The 22492-nt window shown below is 37.4% G+C and overlaps 1 protein-coding gene across 1 annotated transcript; it reads right to left on the reverse strand.

Annotated features, from left to right (window-relative positions):
• Window positions 1-2884: 2884 nt before the first annotated feature.
• On the reverse strand, window positions 2885-21995 carry KPNA4 (karyopherin alpha 4 (importin alpha 3)). The gene is made up of 16 exons (XM_009884413.1): window positions 21954-21995; window positions 20979-21068; window positions 20861-20890; window positions 20725-20777; window positions 18377-18472; window positions 18163-18248; window positions 14701-14787; window positions 13403-13572; window positions 13263-13307; window positions 11820-11951; window positions 11457-11585; window positions 9726-9830; window positions 8054-8125; window positions 7191-7353; window positions 5926-6020; window positions 2885-4812 (listed from the first exon to the last, which is right to left on the reverse strand). Exons 1-16 carry the CDS (start codon window positions 21993-21995, stop codon window positions 4714-4716), a joined length of 1494 nt encoding a protein of 497 aa, XP_009882715.1. The 3' UTR covers window positions 2885-4713.
• Between the last annotated feature and the right edge of the window lie 497 nt (window positions 21996-22492).

Genomic DNA, 22492 nt, shown 5'->3' on the forward strand with positions numbered 1-22492 from the left:
AAGTCTCAAGGGAAAAGCTACAGAAGCAGAACAAGGAGCTTTTGACAACGATTTACAATATAAATAAATGATGTTCAGAGTAAGAATATATGTTTTATACCCAGTTTATTTTTATGTACTTAAAAGAATCAAGAATTCAAGATGAAGCAACATTTAATCTGAAAAACTGCCATTCTAGGAATGACATACTTGCTTCATACCATGACCTGATGTTGCCGATATGAAGTCTGACTACTGACCATCTGCCTTTCCATTAAATTACAAAACTTCTGTAACACATCTACTAATAGCTGGCATTTAAAGTTCCCCACATTTGCTGTTTTCCAGTAATAGCAGCTTTCAGTATTGTTTTCTAGAAATTTAAAGTATATCAAAGGTATTTACGTATGACAGTTTTAGTGACAGCTTGAAGAAAACTTTTCCTCAGCTTTGGAACACCCCAAACCAGCAGAATAAATACAGGACCCTCATCTCAAGGGATTTACAAGCAAAAAAAAAAAAGGGGGAATTTATGTAAATTAAGTTTCCAGACACTTTGCTGCAGGTATTGAAGCAATATTAACTCTTTCAATTAATTTTGTGTGCCTTCTGAGTTCTACTCTGGCAGTAGCTAAAACTTACTATTGGGAAGAGTTTGTAAACTTTACACATTTTCTGCTACTAAGTTTCCTTTCATAAAGTCTATTTGATCCAGATGCAGGACTTCAGTAATTGTTTCCAGCCTTGTGACCAGCATCCCTGCCAGTAATTTGGTGACATGCAGAGTTGAGGAAACATTTACAGTTAAAAGTGGCAAAAAGTCTACAAGTATAATATGAAGACATTCTTAATTATAAAGCAGCAATTTATGAAACATACTGTATGACAGGAGGAGTTAAACACATACACTTTTTTTTTTTTTTTTTTTGCTTTCAGGCAGAAAGTCACCCCTCCTTCCTTCATGGCACATCCACTGTTTTGCTTTGGCTTTTTGAGATATTCTAAGAGCAGAGCCCTGGTTACTTAGAATTCATCATGTTTTCTTGCTCAGGGCTGGCCGAGCTGCCTCAGCCAGCATTTCATTGTACTTGAAACCCTTTTGTTGCTCGGTGTCTTAATGCACTATCCAGAGATTATTTTTTAAACAGTTAAGACTACCCTGTTCTGCCACCAAAAGAGCAGATGTAGACAACTTACTGGGAATGCTTGTGGTCCACCTGAAGATACCATTCTGAAAAGAAAGATGAAAGGTATGTCCCTGTTCAAGGCTCCACACATCCAGCAAACAGCTCTCCTAGGCTGAAAGGCTCCACGCGATCAGGGGCTAGTCTGCTTGCAGTAGTGGGAGATAAAGAAACAGGGTCAACTTTCCTCAAACTATCCCTTTCGATTCAGCATACTATTCTTCCCTCTGTAGAACTACTCCTCCTAGCGAAATCAGCTAGCGCAACCCCAGGATGCTAAAATTTCAATTTGGTCCAACAATGCCGCTCCTTGGAATAAAAATCTTACCTAGAATAGTTTACACTATGGATTAACTTTTGTCCTTTTAATATTTTTAAGGTATTTTTCTAGGTATTGCTACCCTAAGTTTGGCTGAAAAGCTAGTTTTCTACTTCAAAATAGCAAGACAATAGATTAACATAGAACCTCACCTCCACATCTTTGGCTATTTTTATTAGAATTGAAGAACAGTGACCAAAGCGTTGCCATCTGCGTGGGTACAGACAATCTAAATATCACAGAGCAGAGTTCTGCTACTGAACAGCTTGAGAAGTACACTCGATGTCACAGCTTTAATGTTAAAAGGGAAACATCGGAGTTGCTTCTGCTGGTGACCTAATTCCACTGCTCAATAAAGTCAGAGGCTAAAATTTATTCGTCTTCACACACAGGCAGAAAATTGGTCTGTGACTTCCACTGCAGCAATGCAAGGTTATACTCATAAGTAACTCTGCCTTCTGACTTTCCAAAGTCCTAATAATCTGATTAGTACTCCTCAAGTAAGTCCTAACATTATTTCCTGCTTGTATCCCAAGCCTCCCAAACAACTCCCCTTCCCCCCAAAAAATGTAATTAATTACATTACCTCAACATGCCGCTTTTGGGGAAAAAAAGGCATCGGACAAATTGCAGTTTTGCTCCTCAAGAACTCTGAACACTGCCACCCTGTGGATGCTGAAATGTTTAAGCTTTCCATATTTTGGTAAACAGTGACAGGATCTGCTGTGAAGCAGGTGAAGAGAGTTTTTCCACTTAAAAAACCCCAAACACCTAAACAACAGAACACCACTCCTGACCACGTAAGAAAGTCCAGGCTGCAGCTAGAACAGCACCGGCTTAAGGTCATTCTCTAAGCGTATCACATCAGAGGATGTGCCAAAAATATATTTACTGGCAGTAAATGCAGACCTTGCCATAGTATTGGGGTTGGGTTTTTTTGAAATACAGAAGTTGCTACAAACATCTGTTCTCCTCTTAACCCTAAGAAAGGATTTTAACAGTAAAGCAATATTCTACAGTACATCCTTCAAAAAGACATTTTTGTGAAGTTAGTAATAGTTTTACTTATGGCATTGCAACTCCCTTAAAAACACCACTTTAAGCATTTTACCTCCTCTAAGGGTTCCCTACATTTTACATCAACACAGCCCTAATTTATTTAGTGAATACATATTATGCAATTAGGTAAGTTAGTTATTTCTTAATAATTATACCAAAATAATTATTTACCTCAAGCCTACGCAACACACCAGACACACTGACATTTGGCAAAGGAAAAAAACCAAAACAAAAAACCTCAGACAAAAGAGATTCAGAAATTTCACTGTAACTGTCTTCAAATGATGTTCTTCAGGTTTTGATGAAAACTGGAGCGTATATACAAAAAAACACCAAATACAACACTGTTGCAAGTTTAATGTTTATTTCCCCAAGACAGCCTAGCCTGCACTCTACTTGGATAAATTTCACAAGCTAGTTTCCGCTGCTTCTAGTTTTAAACTTTAACCATGTTTCTGATGACAAGGAATGCTGCAAAAATACTCTAGTCCAACAAAGAGTTATGATCACAAAATAATCTTTATCCATTCTACAGTGTTTCAGAATTACCAGTTGATTTTAAAACACAAGGTAGATATAGATGCTAATGGTGGCTAATCTGGTATGTTTTATTATAGCAAACTGTTGTTCATGCAACACTTGTGCTCAAAGGGGAAGGCACAGCATTTCCTACAATGAGCCACCTTATAAAGAGTTCATTTTGTACAAATTTGTAACGTCACCTTTAATTTAGTGTGCAGAACCTCAAAACTGAGGTATTACTCCAATTATAAAAACACTTGCATCCTTTTTGTGCAAGTTTTAAAAATACAAAGTTTTCTCTCTAAAGTGGCTCAAAATAGATTGTTCATGGCTGCCTACATCTAAGATAAAAAGAGTCTAAAACAATTGGATTAGGCATATTAAAGGTGTTCAAACCATGACTTGATTTGTACATCTATTCACACCTCTTTTTCGGTCTTTATTCGGCAGTACATATGCACCAAATTTCATTTTTAGAAGTTTCCATATCATTTTCATAGAAAACAAAGTTTGAAAACAAGTAACATTGAAACACAGCACGGTATTCTACCACAACGGAAACATTTGGTTACAGGACTCAACAAAATCTAAAAATGAACTATGCTGTAGATTACCACATGCAAAGGTCTTCATGTTATCTTTGAAAATGAAAAGGATGAGATTTTATTACCACATTTTACTGCTTTCTACTATTATGGCAACTTGTGTACTGCAACACAGTCTATTTGAAGGGAAATGTATGATTTTTGCATGCAAAAATCTACAAATTAGTTTTGATGATATGGAAAGCTTTTCATAACATCAAACATTCATCTGGTGCAAATGCACAGGGAAGCCTTCCTGAAATTCTGACTTTACAAACAACTAATAAGCCATACAGGAAAGAAATTAAAAATAACTAAAAGAAAAAATAAGAGGGAGAAAAAAAACCCAACAAAAACAAAAAAAGAAACACAGGCTGCAGGAGTAAACCAGAGTCTGCTGCTAAACCGGTCTTTGTTTTTGTGTCCAGTGTAAGTTAACACTTATGAACTCATTTTGATGATTTACTAGGTTTATTATCAGCCCCCTGAAGGCGAATCAAGCTTGCATGCGTTCACATACAGCATCACAACCATACTCTCGTACACACGCCACTCCAGGACTAGGAGCCTGCTTCAGGACTGAAGAGCCCCCTGTTTGAAACGCGAGCCTGGCTCCACAGCATCGAGTCCAGACATTCATTCAACGTTGTCCATTCACACGGTGCTTCATAGCAAGGCCTGGGCTCATTCTCCTTGGACTTATATGGGCATCCTATTCTCTTATGCTTACAAGGCTTGATGATGATAGTACTGCATTTCCCCCCAATTGCTCTAGTAAGTCATTGTTCCTTCTCAGGCACTGAAGATCTTTGACCTGTAGCCCTTTTTCTTTGAACAATCTAAATAAGCATTCAGTGTGAAGTTTTTCATTACATTTTGCCACTCATTCTCACTCGCACCCACTCGCCATCTTGACTTCATTTGGGCTTTTCTGTGATTCCAAATGAAATCTTCACATTTTCTTTCCCGATTTAATGCAGCAGCGGATCCCATGAGCCAAGATTGATGGATCAAACCTTTTTTTTTTATTCAGTGCTGCATTGTACCTAACTTCCAAAATACCACTCTAAAACTGGAACCCTTCTGCTGGTACATTGGCAGATGAATTGAAACCAAATGTTCCGCCTTGTATTGCTTCTGGAACAAGGCTAGGATCTTCATCAATCTGTAACAGAACGAGAACATCATGAGTAGGAATGGAAAAGACAAAAGCCTCACTAAGAAGCAGCCAGATAATCCTAAAGAACATCTACTCTTCACCTAATCTACTTCCTTGCATCAAGTCTTGCCATTCTTCTCCCCCATTTTATTAAGAGCACTATAATGACAAAGTAATTTAGGCCAAAATGGTTTAGCTTTTATTTAGCAGGTAGGCTACATGGCACTCAATAGTCTCTCTTGTTTAGGCAGTTTTCACTCCTGGAAAGTACTGTCAGTCATGCCTCATCCTTATTGCTGGTTTATAAACTGTCACAGTTCTTAAGAGAAGACCAATACTATTCAATCAAGTAAGGATTGAGCAAAAACTGCAGTTTCAATTTAAGCAGGTAGTATACAGGTTACCAAATGGACATTAGATTAAATTCCAAGTCCTGCTGTATTAGCAACTCAAGTTTTGCATAACAAGACTTGTGTCTTATTGTTCATAAAAAAGTGAAACTCTAGCACAAAGTAAACTTCAATGTGGACAGTAAAGCATGAATGCAACTGAGCTCTACCACTGTTTCAGTAATCTGCTCCCAGAAGTTCTTCAATCAAGTAGAAAACCCTCTCACTTCATGACACAGACAAAATTGCATTTCCATTATATGCACAACTAACTTATGTTTTAAAGTGCATACAAATCTAAAACCTTCCTTTGATTTACGTTACACTTTTAAACTGAAAAAAACATTGTGGATCACCACATCCTACCTCTGAAATCAAAGAAATATTCAAAATAGTTTGCTGCTTAAGAAGCAAAATCTCAGATGTGGTACTCGAGTCAGCAGGGAGCTTATCAAATGTGAAATGTCAAGCTTAGAAGCTGACAGTTAAGAGAACTACTCAAAGCCTAGTATTTTAATCCCTAGAAATGAGACTTAAATTAGGCATTAGACCTCTAGATACTTCATGAAGAATGGTAAGATATGCAACAGGTTCAAATAAGGGCTCATTCTTCACTGGAACACCAAACAAGTGTCACAGAGCAGGCCTTACAGCTGTTGCCTTTACCTTGAACCAGATTTATGAATATAAACAATTACAAACGCAGATTGCAGAGCTATTACACACTTACATCATCTGAAGAGAAGAACTGATCAATGATCTCATAAGCCAATTTGTAGATGTCTTCATTTTCATGATTTTGTAGCTGTTCAATTTTCTCCAGGCCTACAATAAGCACACAAGAAATGCAATAGTTAAAATACTAAGTTTAGGCAAAACAACCTCTGTCTCCTTAAGGCATCATCATACAACGTAATTAAAACCAAATCTAGGAATAGAGTGACTATGAATAAGATGCTGTTAAACTCATTTGAAATGCTTGAAGCATACAAGCTTCTTTGAGATTTGAGGAAATGTATTAGATTGAGGAATACAGATCAGGAAAAAAAAAAAATGTATAAAAAGCCAATCCCAGCAGTGATAGTACTTCCCTTTGCTCCTTGCTAAGAGTGGTTAAGCTAATTTGTGGAAATATGGCAAGGGCCAAGCACTAGGACATACTCCCTTTTCACAAAAAACACCTCTTCAGCACCTGGTGGGATAACCCCAAGCTGTGACATTCCAAATCCACATACCGTTGGTGGCACTCATGCTATCAGTTACCGACCTGTAGCTTGATTATATAGCGAGTCGCTCCAGTACAGTTTAAGTTATATATATGCTCTACTCATGTCTGCCAATAAGTATTTTTGAAGTTCTGACAAGCAAAGCTTTAGGCCTAAACACCTCTTTTCTCCCTGCCCCGCCAACACTGATCCACTAAGCTCCCCAGCCCACCAAGATTTTGTATTTGTTTTGTATTTTAAAGACTATGCAACTCCATCTTAATAAAATCAACCACAGTTTTTTACCTGTGGCAAAATTTAATATCACTGTTCTTTCGTCCTTCAAGATTTCAGTCAACTTAAATAGCAACCAATAAAGAGTTTGAAAGCCATTAGGAAATTAAAACTATCATACTTCTGTAACCCTTGTACGTAAAATTTTATTTTTTCCCCAAATTCACCTGGACATGACTTGTGAGTGATTAAGGTAAGCGTATCATCCCTGTATTAACAGAAACTGATTTGTCAAGTACACCAGACTGTCAGAAAATTGGCACCTAATAAGCTTTATTGCCACTATCCAGCTCCTCCACATTTTACTTGATCATGAACTTTATCAGTTAGGAAAATCTAAGTACATTCACCTGACAGGGATGAAAAGGTCACTTTTAAAAAAGGTTTGCTTAGAACACCTGTGCCAACACACAATAAAGCCAACAGCATATACACACAGGAAGAAGCAAAACCACCAAATTTCAGGAAAAATAGTACCAAATATTAAGCATCATACCTCCACACTCTTCTATAAGATTGGCTATGGTTTCCGCTTCATCTTCAGCCATTTTTAATATATTACTTAGTCCATCCAGAACCACTTGCACAACTTGCGCATCTTTTACTGTCAGCAAATTGCAAAAGGGAGGAATTACATTTTGTTGAATTAAGTATGCCACCTAAGGGGAGAAAAGCAAATAGTTAGATCAGGTACATGGCAGAAGCAAAGAATGCACCATAAGCACGCATGCAGACAAGCTGAATTATGTCAAAGTACTCAAAGTTCCCCAACAAGAGTATTCTGTAGCAGTCACTTTCAGAAATTCTTGTTTTAGAGCATAAGAAAGGTAACATTTATGAGTTATGTTACAAATATATTTCAAGTCTAGAACACACAAGTAGCAGATACCGTGAATTTTTCAGTACGAGACAAGGAGTTTCAACCTCATCTTTGAAGAATGAGACCACCAGCCCAACACTGCCACAAATGTAATATTCTGAGCTTACAAGAAACTAGCATATTTCTACTCAATGACTACTATCATTATACTTATCAGACTCTTATCCATAAAGGATAAAAAGTAGAAAGACAGATGTTGAATGACCAAGAATTTCATCAGAGCCTGAATGCAGTCGTTCATAGCTACTCGGCCATCCTAAGAGCTTCCATCCAAATCCCCATTGATACTCTTAATCTCAGGTCATTCCAGAAACAACAAGTCCACTCTTAAATCCCTTGTGGAAGCAGGAAGAGTTACTGAACAGGGGAGGAACCCAGACATGCGTAATCCTGGCACAGAAGTCTAAACCAATCAGCTGACGTACTCTCTCAAATGTACCCGAGAACAATAATGGACCTTTTCTTAAGGTTTGACTCACTTGGTCTTTTCTTCCGCTGATCGTTAAGTTGCTTATTGCCCAAGCAGCTTCTTTCTGAGTACCAAAGTCACCCTAAAATACAACCATAAATAGAAACAATCATTCCCATTTTTATGTTATATAGAAGCTTTTACTGGAATATACTATTTGTTACAGTCCATTCTGCACAGTATCACCATATCAATTTTCAGTAAGCAGGGAAAGTAGCTAACAAATCCTGTAGATGTTTGAGTCTACTCACTGAGTGTTCATCCCTTCCCTGAAAACACATTTTTAAATTGACCTTCCAGAGGAAGGGAGATTTGTTTGCAAAGTAAATAAGAACCGTAGTACTCCATTCTCTCACATTCCTTATCAACAGCTGTCATACATTACAGTGAGAGATAAGCAGTAAGTGTCAATTTTGATAAACCACTGTACATACTGTAACTGCGTCTGCCTCTGAAGTTAGTCAACACAAGTCTGCTTACTAAATTTAAAGAGAAAGGTTTCCAACTGTGTTCTCAGTGATCAATAAACTGGTAGTTAACAGAACTACTTGTGAACAGCTGTATGTTACTTAGGGGAAGAGACAAGTGTTTCTTCAGTCTCAATCCCAGCCTCTACACTGATGCAAGAAACTGCATCTTTGTTGTGGCTGAACACATCGTAAGGTTGGCATTTCTGGCTTCCTTCCACACTTCAGGAAAGAAAAATCAAGTAAAAAAAGCAAAAAGTAGGAAGTGTTTGAAAGATAGAAGTGTCATACTGTTCCCATTTAAAAACATGCTTTTAGCTACCCTTCTCTCAACCAGCAGATCCTTGGGAGCACAACATGGTTTGGAAACTGATGTTTTAAAAGACACTAATGTCCAACAACTAAAAAAGAAAACAGGTATTTGAAGTGCCAAATGATGACCCATTAGCATTCAATCTCTGGTAGGTCAAAGAGCATGAGAAAAGCATTCAGAAGTGTTTGAAAGCAACTACTTAAATAAAAAAGGCAATAAAAGCATTCATCTCAAGTTCCATCGATTACTGAAAAGAAGCATGCATACAGCTTGCTGATTTTCTACAGGACAAACTCTGAACATGCAAAAAGCGCTGATTATTTTCTATGGCCACCTATTTTTTGTTGATGCTGTTTCACTTGTTTAAAAAAAGGAATAAATGGGACAATCGCAGTCCATAATCTAGTGTCACAGGATCATTACTTGGATTACTCTCAGACTAGATAAATGCAGTAACACGAACAGGTTAATAAATGGCACTGTTGAGCACTTTGTTATGTTTCAAGATAACTCAGGGGGCAAAAAAGGATGAAGTCCTTAAGCTCTGGCAAAATGCCGAGAACTCAGTCAATGCTTTTCCCATCCAAACCTCTGCACACTACATATGAGCGTAAAGAACTATATCACCATTGTTTACAAGGTAAGAAAAAGAATTTAAATGAGTTTTAGAAGGACCTGAGAAGGAGCTTCACCTGATCTGCTTCCTTTCCCCAATAACATCTGGCACTCATCATCTCACAGCACTTCACAAACGTTATGTATTTTATCTTGCAACATATGAAAAATGCTCGATGTAGTTTACCCCTGCCCCCCACGTTTACAGTATGATGTAAAACATGAAGCAAGGAATTCAATGTCACTTTCCCAATTAAGGAAAAACTGTTAAATCCTTATTATCTAACCTTATCTAGAAGATGTATTATCATTGGAACAAGGTTCGCATCTATTACTGCCTGAACTTGCTGCTGATTTCCTGCAGTGATGTTAGATAGGAACCACACTGCTTCCTGCAAAATAAAAGGATGTGAGAAGTTATTAATTCAGATAAGTCTTCTACATCATATTTTATTTCTACTACAAGACTTTATACATTCACATTTTTAGATCTGCAATTCATACATTAGTCAATCTTAAATACAATCAAGTACTGTATCAGTTTGATTGTACATAGCTGAATTCCTAGGAAGGAGACTAGACATATAGGCAACAAAGCGGACAGTCACCTTAGGAGACTCCACGAGACTCTTCAGTCTTTTGTTGTTACCAAGTTACAACCAAATACTCCAAACCCACAGATTAAAATGAAAAATTATCTGGAGACAAAAAAAAGTCACAAGGCTACAAATGAGCACTCATAACTGCTTCCGCAACTGAGAATGAATGCTATAGCAGTCTTCAGCTGATGCTCAGATGAGCTCCAAAATGCATTACAGCATCACGTTTTGAGACATGAGTGGTAGAAGACAATATGTTCTTTACCTGCTTCATCATGTTTCTCTTGGCATCACTCATCAAGAAAATGCAGCACCTATTACTTAAATGCTTGCTTTTCAAGAGTACTCTAAAGTTATATGACCCCTTATGGTCATTCTGTCCATAATCCCAGGACTCCCTCCTTCCAGCGACACCCAACAGCAGGTGCCGAGGAAAGTGTTTAAGAAGAGATCTTTTCCCCAGTAGGCCCTCCCAATCCTGCACAGTTGAAATTTTGAACTAAGCCAAAAACTGTACCTGGATTCTTATCTTAAACAAGGATTGAGTACCCTCCACCCTCTTTAGAAATGGGAATCTATATTTTAGTCAAGAAATAACACATGCAGGTCCACATAAAATTTTAAGTATATTCAAAGTATCATCTTCTTTTAATCTTACAGTCAATACATTTCTCCCATCTTAGAAAGCTTCCATCACTCCTCAACTCCCTTCTCTCAACTTATTTGGCATTACAACTTTTTAGACAAGATTCTCACATTTCATTCAACTGAGTCTCTTGGATCAGATCACAGGATCACTTTCATCAGTGAACCTGTTAGAGATTTAGGATGCCTAGGCTTGTCTTGGTGGGCTTGTTTTGGGCTTTAATCATCGGCAATGTTGTCATGTGGCACCCTAAAACTTAACAACATGCCTCAGATGCACTCCGGAATCAGCACTGCATTATCAGTGCCCCCGTCTGAAGCCTCTTCTACACATGCACACACACACGTTCCCCACCTCCCACCCCCCTTGGTTTAAGTTCCATTTATCACACACATTCCATTCAAAGAGACATCCAGTTATCTCTATTTCATCACTTCCAAGAGGATCAGTTCAACTAAAGTGACAGTTCACATATCAAGAACTAACTTTTAAGTCAACAGCCAGAATGATAAGATAAAGCTTAAATTTCATAAAAACCCAATTAGAAGAACCAGGAAACAACATTCTTGCCAAGTACAAGTTTGCAGCTCTTAGAACTTTTTCTACGGATGCTACCTTCAAGAAAAATTTCAGCACCTTGCCTGCTCTTGCCATAAACTGGTATAAGTAGTCAATTACTCAGAACTCTACCACACTATGCCATGTGGAATCCAAAACAGCTAACCCAAATATAAAAACCTTATCAATCAGGTGCAATCTCTGCAGTTCCTTACCTTATTAATTTTTTCTTTGGGATGTGTCAGAAGTGCTGGAAAATGTGAAAGAGCTTCACAATTCAGAACTACCTGCGTCTGTTCATCGGTACCAGTGACAATGTTTCCTACAGCCCTCAGTGCAGCAGTCTGAAACAAACCACTTTCTGTTAAAGTTCTTTTAAAGATTTTTCTAGTTGAGCACATTCTGAGCACATACTTTCAAGCAGTAACAATTAAAAAAGCAAAAGGTTTTATGCAAATGCTGTCCCACAGAGGAAAATGTATTCTTTCAACTTCAACATGAACTATAAAAAGAAACCAGCTACTTTCTCTAGTATTACATTTTGAGCAACACTTCCTTAAAGTTATCCAAAAACTTACTTGCACTTTAACTTCTTGATGACTGAGAAGAGGAACCAAATGAGGGACTATTCCAGAGTCTATCACCATCTGGATCTGTTCATTGCCAGCATCCGTTAGATATGAGAGTGCCCAGACCGTATCTACCAATATCTAACAGTAAAAACATTTATTTGTAATTAGTACAGAAGTATCACAAGTCATACAAAAAATATAAATTAAAATATGAAATAATTATCATTGTGAAGCCAGAATTGATGCAATATGGCAAAATCCCACTTTGTTTCACAAACGTCATACATTCCACTCTACAGAAGTCTAAAATACAACTGCTGTTCACCCTGTTCTAGCTCCAAAGAACACACAGCGATTAAAAAACGGGTAAACCACTAGCTACAGCTCGCATAAGAGTAATTCAATTATATCTGCTCTTTTCATAATGTACTGGTGGACAATGAGATGTGAAAGACTCGCCCCTAAAAGGAAGATAAAGCCCTAGCAAATATTAAACAACGGACACTTGGCACTCTCAAGCCACTGAGCTGTACATCATATGGCATCAAGTTATTTTTTTCTTGACATTTCCCCACAAAATTTAAGAAAAGCTTTGATTTTTTTTTTTTTTAAATCTGATGCAGCAACACTTAAAACTGCATTCACACACAGAAAAGCCAATGTAAATAGCAGTAAATCTGAACATTTCAAGGGACAGCTTACAACAAAAACTGAACGAGCATTGTTTCAGCTGACAACTCCTGACTGATTCACAAATACAGCCATTTCAAGAAATTCAAATAAGCTTAATTTCACCTACTTATATACAAGAATTTAAATATGGTAATTACTGTGCAAACTTTAGTTAATACATTTAAACACATTTTGGTAAAGCAGTGTTGCCGTAGACGACTGAGCTACAACTTCACTAGGAACCAAAGAAGTAGCCTTAAAACAATTCTGACCTATGTTTAGGCAAAAAGCTGACCTATTTCATAGTTTCAGTAAAGTCTCACTCATTTTCTTCACTATTAAAATAATATAATATTCATATTTAACACCTTAGAAGTTACACCTAAAGCTAACATTTTACATATGCAGCAGACACTAATTTTTCTTTCATTTATGCTGATTTTCATCACAACCTCCAACTTGAATGTCAAATCCTGTATTTATCTGTAAATGAACATTCACGGCAATACAACTGAAACTGCATTTATTTTTAAGTGTAGGGGAAGAACATGCAAATAAGCACTTGCAAAGATACAGAGAAATAGCAGGTAAAAATCATAACTGATACTTAAAAATAAGCAGTTAAAGATATCAAAGTAAGTTTGCCATAAGGAAAGCAAACATCACAAATTAAATTTTATTTTTTTTCTTTATAAAAGAGTTAATTATGACAAGCTTTATACTTCAGCTGAAAAACTATACCAGAACACAAACCCAGCTCTAAGTGGTGTTACTTACATTTACATCTGTGTGGTGAATTAAAACACAGAGCGCTGGAAGGATCTATGGAGGAAAAGAAGCACCTGACAGTTATTTTTAAGGCAGACAGATACTCAACTTCAATCTAGTTACACTGAACAGTGAGTTCACTCAGTCACCTCCTGAATGGTTTCCATCGGCGGAGGAGGATCTTTGTGACGGCACAAGTTGACCATGACCCAAGTAACATTTCTTAAGAAAGTTATGGGAATAGATGGGCTGATGAAGGACAGCAGTGGTTTCACTACTCCAAGACTAATAACATAATCTCTACACTGGGGTCCATCACCTGTTTAAGACAAAGAACGATGAAGACAAAGATCACCCCATGCCATTCACAAGAAGTTTAACTTCTACACACTTAAAACTTCAGTTATTCAAAACACATACAAAGGTAAAGAATATGGGCCTCGGAAAGATGCATATAAACATATGGAGAGAGATACGTATCTCCATAGATGTATCTATCATAAAGACACTTGTATAAAGCTTTGGTAGGACCTGGGGCTGCCTGCCTAATTCCTTCGTTTGGAACGACTCATTAAAAACAGCTAAATTATTAGCAGAAAAGCATTCCATGATTTATAGCAGATGTATGGGCTGGGGTGGTGGTGGGCAAGGGAAAAGGTGTGGTAGACAATGCCAAACCACCAGGAACAGTTGATAGCCCAGTGTATTCCTGAAGAACCTTTCACAAAATTAATAATCAACCCTAAACCATGCCAACAGTAGTCCAAAATTGCCTGAAAACAGATATTGTCATCTTTGTATCTGAAAGGTAAATCACACTTTTCATCACTGCCCAGGTATCACTACGGTTGTCTCAAAAGCAGCACCGGACTTGTGCTGCACACATGTATCACTAACAGCTTCTGGCAGTGACAATACTGCGCATTTTGAGGATTTGCTTCTTAAGAAGGACTAGGTATTTCTAAAATATCAGATTTTCACAATCTCAGTATGTCAGCTTCAGTATTAGTCCTCAAACACTACTGACATAGTCAGGGCTCTAAACCACAAAGCTAAAACTTACACAAGAAGAGGACAAATCAAATGAAAGCTCAAGTGATCACAACTTATCTAGAATTCACCACAGTGTACGTAAGCTCAGTCAAAATTTCAGAACTCAACGCAAAACAGTTTTTATTTAAAAAGCCTGCGTGTCTGTTTGGCAGTAATTCCTTTTCCCGTACCTGGACTGAGAGCGTGTATGCAGGCACGTGGGTTTGGGCGCACACCATCAATACACCACTCGGAAAACAGGAATAAGTTAAGAACAGGGTAATTGCCAGTCTAACAGCTGCCTTTTGTCTCATAGTTGAACATCTCCAAATTCTAACACACAAAATCCTACCTAGTTTATTCATTCAGTACCAAAAGGAGCTTAGAAGCTTTTAGTGGCAGGAATAACACAAACCTATGATATTTCCTAAAGCCCACACAGCTTGCTCACAAACATTTTGATGAGGTGAATGCAGCAGTCTCAGAAAAAGTGGCACAGCATCTGAAAGATACAAACAAAACCCCGCGCAATTGTTAAGAAATACAACTCACAAAAGAATAGTTCACATAATTAGCTCTTAAATAAAATCTCAGTACTGCACAAAGAATTTTTCTCCTCTTTAAATATCGGTCAACTTTACTAACTTTCCAGATGATACTGAAATAGAACATACTGTAACAAATCTTCCTTCATTGCACTTTCCCAGAGAGCTTGCACTTCAGAATATTATGAAAGTAACTCTTGAAATAACCTGACATTTAATTTGTCTGCAAGTCTCACAAGTTTACTGAAGCTTGTCAGGACTCCAAATTTAGTTATATTTCTTGAATTCAGAAATTCCGCGCTAAGTTATCTGTCAGAACCAACTGCAAAGTAGTAACTGTTTAAGACCAACCTCACCCATTCAAATTAGCCAACTTAAGAGTCAGTAGGTACACATCTACACTGACTGGTAACGCAGTGAGAGCAAAGTACAGGGGTTTGATTTGTTTCAATCTTACTTATTTATGGGACCCTATATCCCCCATCACATCTTTACTAGTAGTGAAGTACGCGCCAGCTGCTGGTCCCAGCACACGCACGAAGCCAACTACTGCGGGACCTTCTGCACACACTGCCAACGTGGAGCTCCAGGCAGCACTTCAGTGCGTAACATCGCCTGCGGCTCTACAAGAGGAAGCCTGGTTGATCAAGCACACCAAGCAGACATGCAAGGTAAACTGCACCAGCAGAACTCCCGCTGCCGATAGATGCGCTACTAAGCGCCAAGTCACTGTGTACTTCTCCCTGGTATTTCCAAACTCTGCAGTGAGTGCCTTTCGATAACCGTTATGAAGGTAAGTGTACAGCAACAGCAGCTGTTTCGACAAATCTAGTCATCTTGGCCTCCCAAAAGCCAATACAGACACAGTCCTCAATGTGAAATCTCCTCTTTTGTGACTAAGTTCTGACGCTACTCAATTTGAGACCCGTGATCTAACATACCAGAATAACCTAAATGATCACCGCAGAAGAAACTGTCTCAAATGCTACTGCTATGTATGTGACCAAAACCAACCAACCAACAAAAATGGTCAACTGACTGACTGAGCAGTAAGAAAGGGATTCAAAAGTCAACACACCAAATTCCACAACTGCTATCAAGGCAGCCGCTTTTCTACCCTATGTTGGTGTCAGGCAGGAAAATGCTCCCAATATTTAGAACTAAAGCTAAGCCAATGTTTCAAACACATTCTACATGCACCACAGTCGGATAACTGATCCTTATTTTATCACACCCAGCACTAAGGAGCTTGCTGATGTTATTTGCTAATGACAGTTTATGTTGCAAGAAACACTCATTTACTTTAGATCACATATTTCATGCGAGGCTGATATTTTTAGTTAAGACTCTATCAGTGTAAAACACTTTTTGCTGGAGAAATAATAAATCACAACAGATTTCTTATTTCCTACTAAATAAAGGTATTTTACAATGCTTGTATGCAAGGAGCAAAAAACATCCCCAGCAAGCATATTAACAAGTACTTTTGGAAAGATTACAACAGACCTTTTTCATAGAAATAAATCATTACAAGAAAGAAACCATACTTTCATGTGACAGCTATTAAATTGGCTAATAGAGTGCATACATGCAGATCTACCCAAAAATGAGAGATCATCACTGAAAAAAAATAATTACTATATTTGGCACTCATCTTCAATCCACTGATAAGCTAGATTTAAATAAAAAGAGGTGTCCTAAGATCAGAGGTGTGGGACAGATCATATATTCATTAGGTTTCCAAAAGAAAACTCAGGATGCAACTGAGGAAGGAAGATGGAAAAAGGAAAGTTAGAAGTATTAGCAAAGATACATACTATAACAGTCAAATTCAAGCTACAAAATTAACGGGCTCTTAACACTGAAAGTTTCTAAAAGCAAAGGGCAACGGATCCTGCAACCAATGCAATCTCAAAACATACGTTCAATTAAAAACATCCTTTAAGCTGAAGTCACCTGCCTTAAATTCCTTCATATCTGCTGTGAAGAATTAACCTATTTTTCCAGTTAAAGATTTTTGAAACACACCCAGCCATTTAACAGAGGAGACGGTGCTAAGAACTTTCTTATGAATACATATTTTTTCCAGAATATAAAGGAAATAATATACAGTTTGTGAGAAGCCTATTAGCCCCACCAACAAAAAAGAAACAATCTTTGATCACTGAAGCGGAAAAGTCAGTCCGGGAATATACGTAACAAACCCTGACATTTCAACACTTAAACACCACCACGCATCTTAGACACTGTACTCACTACATTGAATACAAGTTGCAAGCAGTTCTAAAGGAACTCAATATACGATGGTTGTGGTGGTAGGAAATACATACAGACAAAAAAGATCAAGCATAATTCTGTGTCTCTTTGTTGTTGGAAGCACAGCATGTTTAATGGTATCAGCAGCAGGCGCTGCAATACAACACTGATTCCAACCATCAAAGCTACTGGTATCTCAGGTAATCAAAGTTTTGTGGATTTTTTTCTCATTAAATTTTAGGCAAAAACTTGTTTTACTGTAGGTTTGATTCTTCCATAGGTCTCAAAAAGCTCTGCCATTTTATTCACTCAATTCAAAAAGCCTGCAGACACTTCTACGTAGTTCTGCTTTACCAACAGAAGTACTACTTCAACTCAGGACATGTTTATAGTACAGGAGAAAGTTTGCTTTGCTGGTAGCTCAGATTCCAAGTCCAATAACAATTCCTTTCCATGCTTCAGATTCCTCAAAATATGAAGGACAGCATTTTTTCTTCAACTTGATTTTGGAAGAGAGTTCGATGTCAGGCACCCTCTGGACTTGGTCCACATCTTTTCCTCCCTCTTCACAATAAGATGGGAAATCCTTCGATGGGAGTTTTTTTTAGTTGGGTTTTTTTTTTGGTTGGTTTTGTTTCAAGTTTTTTGTTGGGCTTTTTTTTTTTTTTTTTAAGTTTGAAAACTGGAAACCAGCAGATATCAACTCTGCTAAAATAGTGTGAGTTTCCAGAAGAGATTACTCACCATTAGGAAACCCAACTGAATTTAAAATCTGAGAAAATGAAGAACAAAAGCAGGCGTGCGGTTCAAGCGATGCTGCTTGCCAGAAGAGGTAGAACATCTGGCAGGAGACTTCGCGGGCAGGTCCTTCAGCGACGTGCCTGTGATTGACAACTCAATTTCAACCATCCTGGCTATCGCATGAAAGGACCAACCCTAACATGTGGATTGGTGAACATGCTTGAGATAGAGAGGAACAGGAGTGTGGATGCTCTTTACAGTATCATTCAGACGATCTTATTTTTGTGGAAGCTACAGTGCGTGCTTTATCAATGAGCAAATACTGTTGGACTTACTAGATTGAACTACGGCCTGTGTTTGTTCAGAGGTTCCAGAGGCAATGTTTGTCAAAGCCCATGCAGCTTCAAACTGTAAAGAAGGACTGCAAAGTAAGAAAAAAAAAAAGTTATGTTTGTAACACGAGTTTTCAAATCAGATGCCATAGGCACATTAGCTAAATACCAAGAATTCTTGCAACGATTAAACATTTTGAGTTTTAGAAATACTCACTTGTCATCTCTTTCAAGACAGTGCACTAAAATAGGTAATATTCCTGATTTTATTAGATCGTCAATTGGTGGATTGCGATCACTGGAAAGCAGCTTTCTGTTTAGGAAAAGGAGAAAACACAAGACTTAACAGATAAATCACACAATGAGAAGTCATGACTGGAAAGAATCTCTGGAGGTTTAGTTCAAACTTCTGCTCAAAGCGGGATTATTGCTGACACTAGATCAGGTAAGTAATGAGTTTCAGAAACCTCCAAGCACAGAGATCCAAAAACCTCCCTGGACAAACTGTTCCAGCGCTGCACTACCTTCTGGGCTGGGAACTTCCCCCTCGCCACTGTTTCTCTCATAGTATCAAAGACCAAGCAGGATTTGTTTTCTCCACTTCAAGTGAAAATAACTCATCCCCAAAACTGAAGTTACTGAACTACTGAAAAACTGAAGCATTGAAAAACTGAAGCCATTTACATTCACTGCCCATTTCAGCTGCCATGTTTTCTCTGACTACTTCTGAAGTTTATTACCAGTGAGTAAAATAAAGATCAGTTACTCAGTTACACCCTCCTGCAGCGTCTTCCTCCTCCACCCAACAAGGGAGGAAAGGAAGAAACTTGTTTCTTCTTTACGAGAGATAAAATGTCAGAGAGCAAGGACTCACACGGTACCACTGCAAAGAACAGAAGTGTACAAATTTGTTTCAATTTTTAATCCCTATAGTTTCACCTTTCTGCAGCAAAGGAATTAAATAGAATGAAGGAAGTTTCCTGGAGGGGACAACTTGGTCTGCTGCACCAAATTTTTACTAGCAGTAGGAAGGGAGATTATATACAGTCATCTCTTCATATACCAGCCTATTCAGGAACACGTGAAAGGCTTGACAGAACACAGTAACTAGAAATCAACTTCCCACCACTGCTTTATCCTGAAAGGTATCACTGCTGTGTTAAAGGGGGCAACATAGGGAAGGAAAAGAGACAGCCTGGAAAACTAAGCAACAGGGAGTGTTTTAAACACACAGATTACATGAAGACTCTTGTAATAATCAGATGTGCATTTTCAACTTCCAAGTAAGTAAAGCAGACTCCTTGTAGAAGTCAAGACAATTTACATCTACAAGCTTATAAAAATTAAGGAACAAAAGTGTACTTACAGAATCTTAATACTGATTTTTGGTCAGTGACAAAACAATCACAGCCTATTCACAGACCACCTGCTCAAACAGGTAGAACTCTACTACAAGAATCAGTTAAAACTTCAGGTTTGGGGGGTTTGATGGTTTTTGTTTGGTTTGGGTTTTGCTTTTTTCTTAAGCACTTCTGATCAGCTTTCTGTTCCTCATATTCCAGCTGTGTGTTTTGAGGGTTAGACTTAGGTTTTCCTTCCTGTTCCAGCTTCAGACCAAAGGACAGTACAGATTCAAGCAAGACTGAAAAGCATTTGTCTTCACATCTAAAATATACTTAAATTCCTTTCCAATAATGTAAACTGTACTGCTTTAATTTTAAATCAGTTTTCAATTTTAAAAAAATAGTTATATTGGTAAGAAAATCCACATGGATATTCCCATTTCATTTTAAATCAGGCCTGATTTAGTGTGCTTTACTCTAACCAGGTTTAGATCAGCTATAGTAAATCGGGTGCTCTACATGATGCTACCATGAACTGATGAAACTTTTTAACGAAGGCAAGTTGTCCAATTGAAATGGACACAGAAACAGTTCTCTCCCCTATCAAAGACATTAACTCCCAAAAGTCAAAGTGACTTCCAATTCACCCGATTTCGCTTCGATCTGGAATTCTTCTCTTGCACTTGAATCAATCCCCTCAACCCGGATGGTAAACAAAGTTGTAGCTTTCCGCTACAACAACAAAAAAACCACCCAGTAGTTTGCGGAACAGCAGTTAAAGACTAAATTTATGCAAGCAAAGTTCATAAGAGTATTTTAGGATCACTTATTGAATATATACAACTACACAGAATTCCTCTTAAAGTGAAAAGTGGTTTCAGTGGCCTAATCCATGACAAAACTAGAAATAGGATTAGACCAGTTCTTTCTGTATTTAAAGCTGAAGACTTTACAGTCCTGCTAATTATATATTTTACTCTACTTGTGAGAATCATCAAGTATTGCACAGAGAATTTTTTATTTATACATCACGAAAATCCTGACTACTTAAAAAACCTAGGTCTTTTGATCTTTTTTTGTAAAGTTCTATTTACCAAGTTTTCTTTTTTTTAAAAATCAGTAAATGACGTACTTTTTCTAGTTAAGCTAGAGGACATTGTCTGAATTTAAGACCATGAAAAAATAAGAATAAAAATAGTATATTTGAGAAAAGTGTGCTTACCTTGCAGCCTGCACAGCACTTAACTGTATACCCTGGTTGTCACTTGAAGCATTCTAAAATAAAAGAGAATTTAGACTTGTCACATATTTGTCACTATGGCATGAAGAATGTTCAAACAATTTTTATTTTTTTTTACCTGCACTATTGCCTCCAAAGAAGTGTTTTGCTAGAAAACAGAGACAAAAACAGTTAGAAATTAGAGATGTCTTTTAAGTACATAAAAAGACATGCTTGTGAGTTAAGTTAATTCTTACCACTCTAAAGTCTCCATCTATGTCAGAATCTTCACAGATATCTTCATGGGGAACATTCCTCCTCTTTAGAAGATGCTCATCTCTTTTGTTCTTAAAGAGAAAAAATGATTTAATACCTTTAAAAGTTTGATTTAGGGGGTGTGGAGGTGTTACAAAGGGAATAGAGGCTTCAGTTCTCAACAAGCATCATAAACATGCTTTCACTGATACTGTTAAAATTTCCAACACTCAAGACGTTGAAAAGGGCTGCAGAGAAGCACATTTTGGAAATCACTTCTTCCTAGAAAAATCCGCTATTCGACTTTATCTACAGCAGTAACTATTTTTCCTGGAAGTTTCATGTGCACACATCCATCAGCACTGACATTACAACCTATTTACCATTATTTATAGCAACACAAGGCAATTCCCAGAGGCTAGGTTTCTGTTCATCCCAGAAGTAAAATAATTCAAGTTATGATTACTTTTCTTAAGAGCTAGTTTTCCGAAAATTCTAAACACTTATCTTCACACAAACTCTTCCACTCTTATGCACTGAACTACTGTTTTGGAAAAGAAAATAGCTTTCTGTCTACAAATTAGCAGGCACATCTGATTTTCAAAGGAAAAAAACATCAGATTTTTGTAAGTTTTTAAAACTAAAAACCTCACTGAAGAAGCAGCAAGAATTATTCCCTTCAACAAACTACAAATAAAATTCAATTTTTCAAGACAAAAACTATGGAACTTCCTAGTACCAGGTATGGCAGCTTTAGAACTTCCTTCTAAACCGAAGTACAGACTTAGTAAAGACAAACAGATAGTTTAACAATGGTGTTCTTGGTGGACTGCAGAAGAACACACAACAGTATCTACTTTGGAGTTTTTTGTTTGGTTGGGTTTTTTCTTAAAGCCTTTAACAAAAATGCTAAAATTTTACTGGAATACCAACATTGCCAAATCCCATTTGGTAAAAATAATGCTAGGTCACCTCACCTTTCTCAACTCCACAACAACTTCATTTCTTTGTCTTCTCATAGTCTGAAAAGAATGAAGATCAAAATACATTATATTCTGAATGTAGACCAAGTAATTTAAAAAGTTCTTACACAACTATTTTTAAGTTCATGCACTTCATAACAGTACTTGCACACACAGCATTTAAGTTTTATTATAAAAGTAGAAATCCAACAGGAAATGGAGATAATTTTATTGTTTCTGCCTGTATTATTTCATAGTAAAGCAGAGCTTCCTAGGTCTTCATGTTGAACAAAAAAGGGTATATGGAATCAGGTAATAAACAAGAAGTGTCTTTTATCAAAGGGCAACGTTGAAAGGAGTTGTGCATAAAACAGCAGCACCAAAAGCATAAACACAATGGCAAACTGACAGAAAGCATACTAAGTTTGCCCAACATTTATAACCTTTTCTTGATTCAAGGCTTTTTCTTGGAAAAACTTGAACACTAAAGCCGAAGCCAAGCACAACTGCCTATCTGCACACCTAATTAAGACCTAGCATCTCTTACTTCCTCA

The sequence above is a fragment of the Charadrius vociferus genome, unplaced genomic scaffold, assembly GCF_000708025.1.
Source record: "Charadrius vociferus isolate BGI_N301 unplaced genomic scaffold, ASM70802v2 scaffold104, whole genome shotgun sequence".
In the NCBI taxonomy this organism is placed as follows: Eukaryota; Metazoa; Chordata; class Aves; order Charadriiformes; family Charadriidae; genus Charadrius; species Charadrius vociferus.

Bases quoted from the DNA above. Each gene is read 5' to 3' on its own strand.
- KPNA4 (XM_009884413.1), bottom strand. From the start codon at position 21,995: ATGAGAAGACAAAGAAATGAAGTTGTTGTGGAGTTGAGAAAG. The intron at 18,473-20,724 runs GTAAGCACACTT...TTTCCTAAACAG, and splicing joins AGTGCTGTGCAGGCTGCAAG to AAAGCTGCTTTCCAGTGATC. The intron at 11,586-11,819 runs GTAAGTTTTTGG...GGTTTGTTTCAG, and splicing joins ATCAAGAAGTTAAAGTGCAA to ACTGCTGCACTGAGGGCTGT.